The sequence below is a fragment of the Gadus chalcogrammus genome, chromosome 15, assembly GCF_026213295.1.
Source record: "Gadus chalcogrammus isolate NIFS_2021 chromosome 15, NIFS_Gcha_1.0, whole genome shotgun sequence".
Classification (NCBI taxonomy): domain Eukaryota; kingdom Metazoa; phylum Chordata; class Actinopteri; order Gadiformes; family Gadidae; genus Gadus; species Gadus chalcogrammus.
The window spans coordinates 8,891,504-8,902,060 of NC_079426.1; the positions used below are offsets into that span (position 1 = coordinate 8,891,504).

Sequence of the window (10,557 nt, forward strand, 5' to 3'; positions counted from 1 at the left end):
CCTCGGACCTTGGGTCAGTAACGCTTCTCTCCTCCAGCGGTCAGGATGCGCCGCTCCTAGCCGCAGAACGCCTTCAGGCTCCACGATGAGGATCCCCAGACTGGCCAGTGTGTTCCTGTCGGTGGCCGGCCTGCTGGCCTACCTCATGTACGTGAAGCAGCACTACGCCCGGCCCGCGGCCGCGCAGTACCGGCCCCCCGGCTACACGCTGCTCCGAGGGCCCGCTGGCGACCCGGGCCCCGCCACCGATGAACCGGCCAAGTGGCACTTCCGCTACGGGGTGATGATCGACGCCGGATCCACCGGCACCAGGATCCACGTCTTCAAGTTCCTCCATCAGCTCAACGGTAAGAACCAGTGGAACCAGTAAAAAAAAAAAGAACAAAACAGAAGAACAAAAAAAAAATATATAAGACAACAGTTCAGTGATAGGCTAGGCTGCATCCCTCTGGATGTGGGCGGTTCTACACGCAGCTAAGGAATGTTGGATATGAATCGGAATATTCAGTATGTTTTGATTCTGTTCGGTTGCATCGTTCATTCTGAAATGCTCGTTACCCTTTGACCCATAATCCCTCTCCCCACGGGGGGAGGGCATTCGGCCACTCATTGTGGAACATCCATTCATATAAAGTAGATTAAGTTGTATAACAACGGAATCCCTCTGGGCCCCATGGTTCTGCTCTTAGTGTATTTAAAAGCTATAAATGTATTAATTACCCGCTTGGAACAAAAGAAGCTTTGTTCTTAATTCCAGAGATGTGCTTTGATGCACACAAAAAAAAATGAACACAAACTCATTAGTGCCTTTTTAGTGCTTTTTATTAGGCTTACCCTGCTAGCAAATGGCTTGCCAAATGGCTTAGTTATCGCAATGCTAAGCTAAATCAGAGGCTGAGTGCTCTTTTGGCTTTGTTGTTAGCCCTGCAGCTAGCCTCGGAGCTATGCTTGCTAATAGTTGGTTCTCAGCGTGCTGTAGTTATGCGGTCATGGATTGTCATTAAGAGGTTTATGACAACTGAAATGTAGGTAGGGGTCAGATGTTACGTGCGCTTAGAGATTAATCAAATATTTGGTCAAATAAGATTATGAAAGTGGTCAGAGTTGATAGTGGCAACAGGAATGTTAAGCCTGTGTGGTGGTGGTGTTTGTTACTCTTGTGTCTATTCTTACAGAGGTTCCTAAATTGGCCCATGAAACGTTCAAAGCCATTAAACCGGGCCTGTCTGCCTACGCTGATGACCCAGATCAGGTAGAGTTTCCACAACACTCACCAACACCAGCTGAAGCATCCCCAACTGTTTTTGCTGTGCTCATTCTCGTGTCAAGTTTGGGACTCACTGCAATGACCTCCTTATGAGTGGGACGAGGCGTTCATGTCCAACTCAGTGTGGGACGAGGTGTTCACGTCCACCTCAGAGAAGGAAATAGGGGAGCCTATGACAACCCAGATAACAACTTAGAACACGGAGGTTGTCACTGTCAGAACATCGAAAAATTTAGACAAAATAACATTTTTGATTCTAATATATACGACCCTATCTGAGTCCAACAACTCAACAAAACGGCAGCACTATCTTTAATTCATTTATCTGATATAATTGGCATCCACCGCTAGCAACGGTTGTTTGGAAGAAACCAGAAGTGGTGCTGGTCCATGTTGTCGTGATGATGCTCTCCGTTCCTTGTTGTCGTGACGACGCTGTCCGGTCCATGTTGCTGTGACGACGCTGTCCTCATGCTGACCGCTGCCTCCTGCCCAGTGCACCGCAGGGCTGCTGCAGCTGTTCGAGGTGGCCAAGGCCAGCATCCCAGCCGCCTTCTGGAGCCGCACGCCACTGGTCCTCAAGGCCACGGCCGGCCTGCGCCTGCTGCCCGGGGAGAAGGCCACGCAGCTCCTCAACAAGGTGGGAGCAGACCCCGCAGCTAGCTGGTGCTAATAATGTAGCTAGCTTGAGCTCAATACTGGAGCTCAGTACTGCAGCTAGCTAAATACTGTAGCTAGCTGGTAGGGGTGTAACGGTACATGTATTCGTATTGAACCGAATCGGTACAGACGTCACGGTTCGGCGCATGGATTTACACAGAGAATACACGGTATAAAATTGAATAAAATTGGCGTGCGAATTAATTAATGTAATGCCGAACTAATTTTAGATCCGCGATCTTCAGGGACAACAGAGATGCCTGAAAGGGTGCCGGCAAGGTCAAGCTACACACGTAGTCCGCATATTGGTCGACAGAATCGCACTTCTGTGACAGGGGGATAATAAACAAACACATTATCCGCAAAGTATTTCTGGACAACGGCGATAGCCTCGTTTATTGAAGAAAATGTTGCACAAAAGTTTGCCGTCCTACATGGTAGGAGGGTACTGTCGGGGTGGAAACGTGAGCCGTAACTGAGCTGCGCCGAAACGCACCTTCACTACTCCACCAAGCCAAACATCATTGTAAATGCCCAAATTCTGTGTGCTTTGCAGTTTCATAAACAAGACATGCTGAATCTTCAGTTTAATAACTAACGAGAGCTCCCCACGCTACGGCCATCCGGAGGCGCACAGAGCTTTTGGCCGTGATATTATTATACAATTATATTATATTATATTATATACTATTATATAAAGAGCTCCGGGAGTCTCAAATGGCAACAATCACTTTCTCCTCCATGCTGCAGTTCACCCCGGACTGCACTGCACTGAGTTGGCCGGTTGAACGCAGATTGGCTATAATGTTACACATGTCACTCAGTGGCCACGCTGTTGAACGCCGATTGGCTGTCATCACGCGAATGTCGCGTCAAAGTTTAAATATTTTTAAAGATTGATAGATTGCGGAGAACATAGGACCCTTTTCCCAGAAAAGGGTCCTATGTCCTATGCCCCCCGGTATGTATGGCTACAGGGGAACATAGGACCCTTTTTGGGAAAATCTGGGAACATAGCACCCGGGGAACATAGGGATGACCCCAAATAAACGAACTAGCTACATACTGTCATTAGCTAAATACTGTAGCTAGCTGTAGCTCAATACTGTAGCTTAATACTGTAGCTAGCTAAATACACTAACTAGCTTAATACTGTCACTAGCTAAATACTGTAGCAAGCTGTAGCTAAATAGTGTAGCTAGTTAACTACTGTAGCTAGCCAAATAATCCAGCAATATGAATTCTGTAACTAGCTAAATATTATTCCGGGTGAAACTGAGCTTGCAGTGACTTTAGCAGCAGCGAGGATTGATTCACTAAAGAAGGTGGAGGTTTGGGATTAGAACCCTTAACCCTAACGGTGGAGGTGCCTTGCTCTGGGCTAGGGTAGATGTATCTACTTATGTATCTAGCATTGTGTGTTTAAGGGACGACTAGCCTGGATCATCCAAGCACTGTACAGGTCTGTACCGGTTGAACCGCCCAGACCGGTTTGTAACAGTCTGGCCGGTATGATTCTGTTGTCCTAACCTCTCTCACATACGTGGAGATGACAGCTTTCAGGGTTAGTCTCTGAACATTCACGTGGTCTTAGCTGATAATAAGCTACCGTAGCTTCTCTGTTGCTTTGCGGTCGCTCCTGGACGCCGCCGCCGCACAACAATGCTGCACCCTGGCTCCGCGTCCGCAGTGAGAGAGGCAAAGCCACGATTAACTCATTTTGGCTGAATGGCCTCGTCCTGTTATTACTGATTACTTAAAAGATTTAATCGACTTTCCCCTAAAATCAGCAGCACTAGCATCAGGGATGGAGAGGCATTAGCTTACCGCTAGGATATTAGCTAAAGTAAGTCAATTGCATAATAAAGAGCGGCTAAATACAAACTAGTAGCGAGGTACACGCAGCAGACTGCTCTTATGAAGGGTTGAGATTTCTGCTCCTCATTATCACTCTCTTGGACTCTCTCTCACTGTGTGTGTGTGTGTGTGTGTGTGTGTGTGTGTGTGTGTGTGTGTGTGTGTGTGTGTGTGTGTGTGTGTGTGTGTGTGTGTGTGTGTGTGTGTGTGTGTGTGTGTGTGTGTGTGTGTGTGTGTGTGTGTGTGTGTGCACTCGTGCTCCATCTAAAGTGCTGTTCCTCCTTTCCAGGTGAGGGCGGTGTTTTCAGAGTCTCCCTTCCTGTCCAGCAGCGACGCCGTGTCCATCATGGACGGAACTGATGAAGGTAGGGGGTGCTGGGGGGGAAGGCGTATGTCCACCAATACCAGTGTTCCAGATACACTGTATACCTTCACATACAAACACACAGTACATCTGCACACACCCAGTACATCTATAAATACCTCCACATAGATGGTGTTTTTAAAGGCATGGTACAGATGCAACTCCCAGACTCTAATCCAATCCTTTTAAAGTAGTTCAGACAACAGTTGTGTCCATGTAGGATAATGTGCTGTCTAATCTCAGTGGGGGGGGGGGGGTCCTGATTATCTCTTCATTATCCTCTTCAGCAGAGTGGCTTAGGTAGAACAATCAGCCTCTAATCCTGCTGCTCCTTCATTACCCCCCCCCCACCCCCCCCTGCTGCCCCCAGCTAGCATCCAGCTAGTGCTATTGCTAGTGCTAGCGCTAGCCCGCGGGCGGGGCCAGCTCCCCACTGTGGTCCTATGGTCAGTTAGCGTCCTGATCCGGCCAGATGAGACGGGATGGAGGGACTTATGGGTAATCTGAAGGTCTAAGTGGTGCCCGCTCGCCATCGCCAGAGGATGAGGCGGGTTGCTAAGTAACCGCCTCCAGCTTGCTCGGCCCTCATCCCTTGGTCCCTGTGCGTTTGTTTGTTTGTAAATTGCTTCTTAGTGTCTTACGTCAAAGCTCCAGTGATACAGCCTCCCAAAGCCCCCGGTCCACGGGCGGGGGTCAGCACTGATACGGCGGTGGTAAGAGGCACTAATGTGGACCGCAGCTTTAAGGGGGCAGAGGTCAGCGCTGAGATACCCTCACTCTCTCCAGGCTTCACCTCACAGACTGTGTGTGTGTGTGTGTGTGTGTGTGTGTGTGTGTGTGTGTGTGTGTGTGTGTGTGTGTGTGTGTGTGTGTGTGTGTGTGTGTGTGTGTGTGTGTGTGTGTGTGTGTGTGTGTGTGTGTCTCTCTCTCTCTAGGGATCTCGGCGTGGATCACTGTAAACTTCCTGACAGGTAAGCCAATCAGAAGCCTCATTTAACACAATCCAAGAAGGAGTGTTTACACTTCTTAGCCATATTCCATAATTAGTGACCTCCCTCTCTCCCTCCCTCCCCCTCCCTTCCTCCAGGGGGTCTGGGCGCGGCTGACTCCCCCACGGTGGGCATGCTGGACCTGGGCGGAGGCTCCACCCAGATCACCTTCAACCCCCAGGACGAGGTAAGAGAAGGTCCGGACCGAGGTCAGACCTCCTCCTGGACCCGATCCAGGAGGAGGTCTGAGCTCTGATCCTCCTCTGGTCCAGGAGGAGGTCTGAGCTCTGATCCTCCTCTGGTCCAGGAGGAGGTCTGAGCTCTGATCCTCCTCTGGTCCAGGAGGAGGTCTGAGCTCTGCTCCTCCTCTGGTCCAGGAGGAGGTCTGAGCTCTGCTCCTCCTCTGGTCCAGGAGGAGGTCTGAGCTCTGCTCCTCTCCCTCCAGAAGACCATCCAGACGTCTCCAATCGACTTCATCAGCTCCATCCAGATGTTCAATACCAGCTACACCCTCTACTCCCACAGGTACCCTCCCCCCTCCTCCCCCATCCTCCCCCCTTCTAACCCCTTCTGCTAGCTTTTTAGTGTGTCCTGTGTGAGCGTTTTTGCTTGTCCTGTGTTAGCTTATGTTAGCGTTTTAGCGTGCTAGCCTAACGGGTCCTGTGTTAGCGTGTGTTAGCGTGCTAGCTTAATGGGTCCTGTGTTAGTGTGTGTTAGCGTGCTAGCCTAATGGGTCCTGTGTTAGCGTGTGTTACCGTGCTAGCCTAACGTGTCCTCTCTTTTCCAGCTATCTGGGTCTGGGTCTCCTCTCGGCCCGCCTGGCCGTCCTGGGGGGGGTCGAGGGTCAGGACGCCCCCGGTAGGTCACTCCTCCTCTTCATCTTCCTCCTCCGTTTAATTCGCTGTCAGCGCCACCGGCTCCGCCCCTCTCCAATAAATCAGCCATTACCTCATCGCTTCACCAAGATTAGTTCCTCGTCCGACAGCTGTTAGAGCTGCTGGGGTTTAGCTCAAGAACCTCCCAGCTCCCCTCCCTCCCTCCCTCCCTCTCTCCCTCCCCCTCCTTCCCTCCCTCTCACCTCCTCCCTCTCTCTCTTATTTATTTGTATATCTCAGTACAGTCCTGCCCCCCCCCCTGACCACCAGGGGGCGCTGCCCCCCTCATAATGAATGCGAGCGTCATGTGACCCTGGCGTCATGTGACCCTGGCGTCATGTGACCCTGGCGTCATGTGACCCTGGCGTCGTGTGGTCTCCCAGCAGGCAGTGTGGAGCTGGTCAGCCCGTGCCTGGCTCCAGAGCAGTCCTGCCCGTGGCAGCACGGGGAGGTGGTCTACACCGTCAGGGGGCAGAAGGAGGGCGAGCCGGTCTACGACGCGTGCCGGACCAAGGTGGAGAAGGTCCTCTACAGGAGGGTGCAGCCGGCCCCCGAGACCCGGGACCTGGACTTCTACGCCTTCTCCTTCTACTACGACCTGGCGGTGGACCTGCAGCTCATAGGTCAGCCTCCGCCTCACCCTCACACTGACCTCACCCCCACCCTCCATCAGCACCTCACCTCACCCTCAGCCTCATCGTCACCCTCACCCTCACCCCACCTGCCCCTCACCTCACCTTACCCTCAATCAGCACCTCACCCTCACCCCCTCCTCCACCCTCACCTCACCCTCCCCTCACCTCACCTTACCCTCAATCAGCACCTCACCCTCACCCCCTCCTCCACCCTCACCACACCCTCCCTTCACCTCACCCCCACCCTCCATCAGCACCTCACCCTCATCGTCACCCTCACCCCACCTGCCCCTCACCTCACCTTACCCTCAATCAGCACCTCACCTCACCCTCATCGTCACCCTCACCACACCTGCCCCTTACCTCACCCCCACCCTCAATCAGCACCTCACCTCACCCTCATCGTCACCTCAACCTCACCTCACCCTCATCGTCACCCTCACCTCACCTCACCTCTCCCTCCCCCTAACCTCACCAAATGAACCAGTGAATTCATGACATGGTTTATAAACATCAGATATCCTCCTCAAAGCACTGAATTTATTTATTTCATAAATCTGTCGTCTGTGTGTCGTCTTGTTTCGTCAACAGAGGCGGAGAAAGGCGGCACAGTTAAAGTTTCCGACTACTCGAATGCTGCCAAGAGAGGTGAGACAGTGCCCCCGTGTGGCGGCTACGCGGTACTGCACCAAACTGCACGCAACACGACTCCGACCCGACGCATGGTCCTGTTTACAATCACAATGATCTCTCAGTGGAACCTTTATAAGACCTTCAGAAGATTTAAGTGTGTATGTGTGTGTGCGTCTCCCAGTGTGTGAGAGGCCGTCAGATCAGAGCCCCTTCCTGTGTCTGGACCTTACCTACGTCTCGGTCCTGCTCCAGGAGCTCGGCTTCCCCCCCGACAAGGAGCTGAAGGTAGCCTCCCCCCCACCACGCCTTTGTGTCCCCACCACGCCTGTGTGTCCCCCCCCGTCCCCCTCGGTGTGAACCAAGGAGTCTCCCGGTGGATGTCATGGTGACCTGTCCGTGTGTCTCTGTCTGTGTGTCTCTCTGTCTGTGTGTCTCTCTGTCCGTGTGTCTCTGTCCGTGTGTCTCCAGCTGGCCCGCACCATCGGGGAGGTGGAGACCAGCTGGCCGCTGGGGGCCGTCTTCCACTACATGGAGGCCAACCGGCGGTGACCTAGGCCCCGCCCCTCCGCCACCGGACCGGCCAATCACAGCCGGGGAACCTTTTAATCCAGCCCGACCTGCCCCTCGACCCAACACTGACAACACCACCTCCTCCTCCTCCTCCTCCTCCTCTGGTTGGTCAGATTCGCCAGGTGATGACCCGGTCTCCTCCTCAGCCAATCAGGAGCAGTGGCTGCTGTCCTGTGTTTTCCCAGCAGGAGTCACCGCTCAACTGGAGGTCCTCCATGTTGTACCAATCGTCCTCAACGCCCCGGTGCTGTGACACCACTTCCTGTCCTCCCATCCCCTGACAGGAAGTGGAGGGTTCAGGGAGGTGTCTGCTCTCAGGCTCCTGTTGGTGTCTGGACTCTGAAGACACTTTTTATTATTGTTCATACGACCGATGATGTTGTGATTCTGGGGGCCGAGGGGCCACCTGGGGGCCCTCATCGGAGTGGGGGTCCTCTTGGCAGCGTGTGGGCGTGGCCTCCGTCACACCGGCCCCGCCCTCTTCTCCCGCCCCTCGTACACCCAAATCGTGTGTGTGTGTGTGTGTGTGTGTGTGTGTGTGTGTGTGTGTGTGTGTGTGTGTGTGTGTGTGTGTGTGTGTGTGTGTGTGTGTGTGTGTGTGTGTGTGTGTGTGTGTGTGTGTGTGTGTGTGTGTGTGTGTGTGTGTGTGTGTTTAAGGACACCTTCCTTTGTTTCCACAAGTGTCTTTAACAGTTTTAGGGGGGTGGGGGGGGGTTTAGTCTCTCATTCTTGGACATGGTCTGGAGTCACATGACTCGGGTCAGGTGACCACCGGGCTCTGTCAGTTGACCTCTGCCCTCCGGGGCCAAGCCAAGGTTTTTGTATTCTCTGAGAATGTACTTTGTATTACTGTGCCATCGTACTGGTGTCTTAAAGTCACGTTGTGATGGTCAACAGAATGTATATCTTTTCATGTGTTTTATTAAAACAGTGTTTAAACCACTACGCTGTGATCTTTAACACCGTTTGGAACGGCTGCTGATTTCAAATGATTGGTTGTTCATTCAAGTGGTTCTCAAATGAAATGAATTAAATCTGTCATTCACCCATTCATACACACACAATCTCAGCTAGTCCGGAGGGTGAGGTGCCTTGCTCAGCGACTACCCGGCACTAAGCTAGGAGGAGCCAGGGACCTAAATTGTTTCATGAATAATGTGCTGGGCCTTATCAAAAAAAAAGTCAAACTAGCAGCAGATCAGATGTTGTACCTGGGGAGGAGTTGAACAAACCAGTTGAACCAGCAGCAGATCAGATGTTGTACCTGGGGTTGAGTTGAACAAACCAGTGGAAACATCAGCAGATCACATGTTGTACCTGGGGGTGGGTGGAGGCAACAGATGGGATCTGAACTTTCAGTGCGTGAGGAAATGCCTGATAACTATTCAATCTTCTTGTGTTTCAACATCAACCGATCATGTAGTAATAAGCATTTAGCGAAAATTATAATCAAGAACTGCAGCTGTAGTTCTGTGCCCCCTAGCGGCCACCGTCCAAACTGCCGCGCAGGAGCGGAGGCATCAAGGGCTGATTATGATCCCACGTTCACGCAACTTAAGGCCGATACATACCTCCGGATACGGAGAGTTTCGTCCGGTCCCGGAGGTGTTTCGTGGGAACAATAACAATAAACAATAAAATAAAAATGTCAGGTATATAGTATAATATAAGTTTATACAAATAATATATATATATATATATATATATATATATATATATAATATATATATATATATATATATATAGATGGGTGGATGGATGGATAGATGGATAGATAGATAAGACGAAACACCTCCGGGACCGGACGAAACTGTCCGTATCCGGAGGTATGTATCGGCCTTTATGCTCAGTTACGTAAGCGTAAGCGCAAGCGCAAGAGGCCCTTGCGCACCCTTGCGCACCCCTTGCGCGACTTCTCACGTCTTGCGTGCATCGGGCGATTTTTCTAGACTTGCGTCATTTTTTACGTAAGCTTTTACGCGAGCCACGCAGCCTGCAAGGCTGTGATTGGTCTGCTGGTCTGGTTACTACTTCCTGTCTGGAGTATCACATTTCCTGTTTTCATACCGCCATTTTTAAAAGCCAGAAGGCAAGGACGACCCGGCAGGCTCATATACAAAAGCATTAACGTGAAGTGAAGTTAACTTTGCTGCCAACACATTATGTCGTTTTAAAATGTAGAGAGATATGCACATTTATACAACCCCAATGATCAACAACTTCATCACCCCTGTTCCTCTGTCTGTTGCCATCATTCACTGTGTATGGGGAGAACACGATCTGGCACATAAACAAACCAACGACTCCCACAGACAAAGACGTCATTCTGGAGGTCGTCTTCAACGAAAAACTTTACTCCACATATTACTCCACCTACTGTTCTGGCGGTAAATTGCTTGGCAACACGCGCAACACGCGCAACCTAAAAGGGAGCATGAATTGCTTTGACTAAATTTTGCGCAACAACGTAACACCAACGCTGAAGCATGCAGCCGCCTTTAAGGGGGTTATCGAACCCTTACGTCCTTGTGGACCCTCCTTGCGTGCACCGCAAGGGCCATGCGTGCGCCTCCCAAAGATATTTTACTTCCGTCGAGGCGACGCAGCAGCAAGGGCTGTGATTGGTCCGCTTACTTAAACCCGACGCAGAATAAAGTTTCACGACTGCGTAGAAGCTTCTGCGTGTTCATTGCGTTGCGTGAACGTG

At 51.4% G+C, this 10,557-nt stretch overlaps 1 protein-coding gene across 3 annotated transcripts in view; it reads left to right on the forward strand.

Annotated features, from left to right (window-relative positions):
• entpd6 (ectonucleoside triphosphate diphosphohydrolase 6) overlaps nt 1-8,792 on the forward strand; it is a 9,915-nt gene extending 1,123 nt beyond the window's left edge. The window contains exons 2-13 of one of the 3 annotated variants that reach the window (XM_056610149.1): nt 38-347; nt 1,176-1,252; nt 1,764-1,907; nt 4,074-4,149; nt 5,084-5,119; nt 5,236-5,324; nt 5,583-5,662; nt 5,925-5,995; nt 6,396-6,635; nt 7,239-7,295; nt 7,462-7,565; nt 7,749-8,792. In XM_056610149.1, the coding sequence (XP_056466124.1) occupies nt 86-347; nt 1,176-1,252; nt 1,764-1,907; nt 4,074-4,149; nt 5,084-5,119; nt 5,236-5,324; nt 5,583-5,662; nt 5,925-5,995; nt 6,396-6,635; nt 7,239-7,295; nt 7,462-7,565; nt 7,749-7,829 (1,317 nt within the window). In that variant the 5' untranslated portion in view covers nt 38-85 and the 3' untranslated portion in view covers nt 7,830-8,792. The remainder of the gene's footprint in view (nt 1-37; nt 348-1,175; nt 1,253-1,763; nt 1,908-4,073; nt 4,150-5,083; nt 5,120-5,235; nt 5,325-5,582; nt 5,663-5,924; nt 5,996-6,395; nt 6,636-7,238; nt 7,296-7,461; nt 7,566-7,748) is intronic. The other 2 variants (XM_056610150.1, XM_056610151.1) reach the window with 2 other exon arrangements.
• The last annotated feature ends 1,765 nt before the right edge of the window (nt 8,793-10,557 follow it).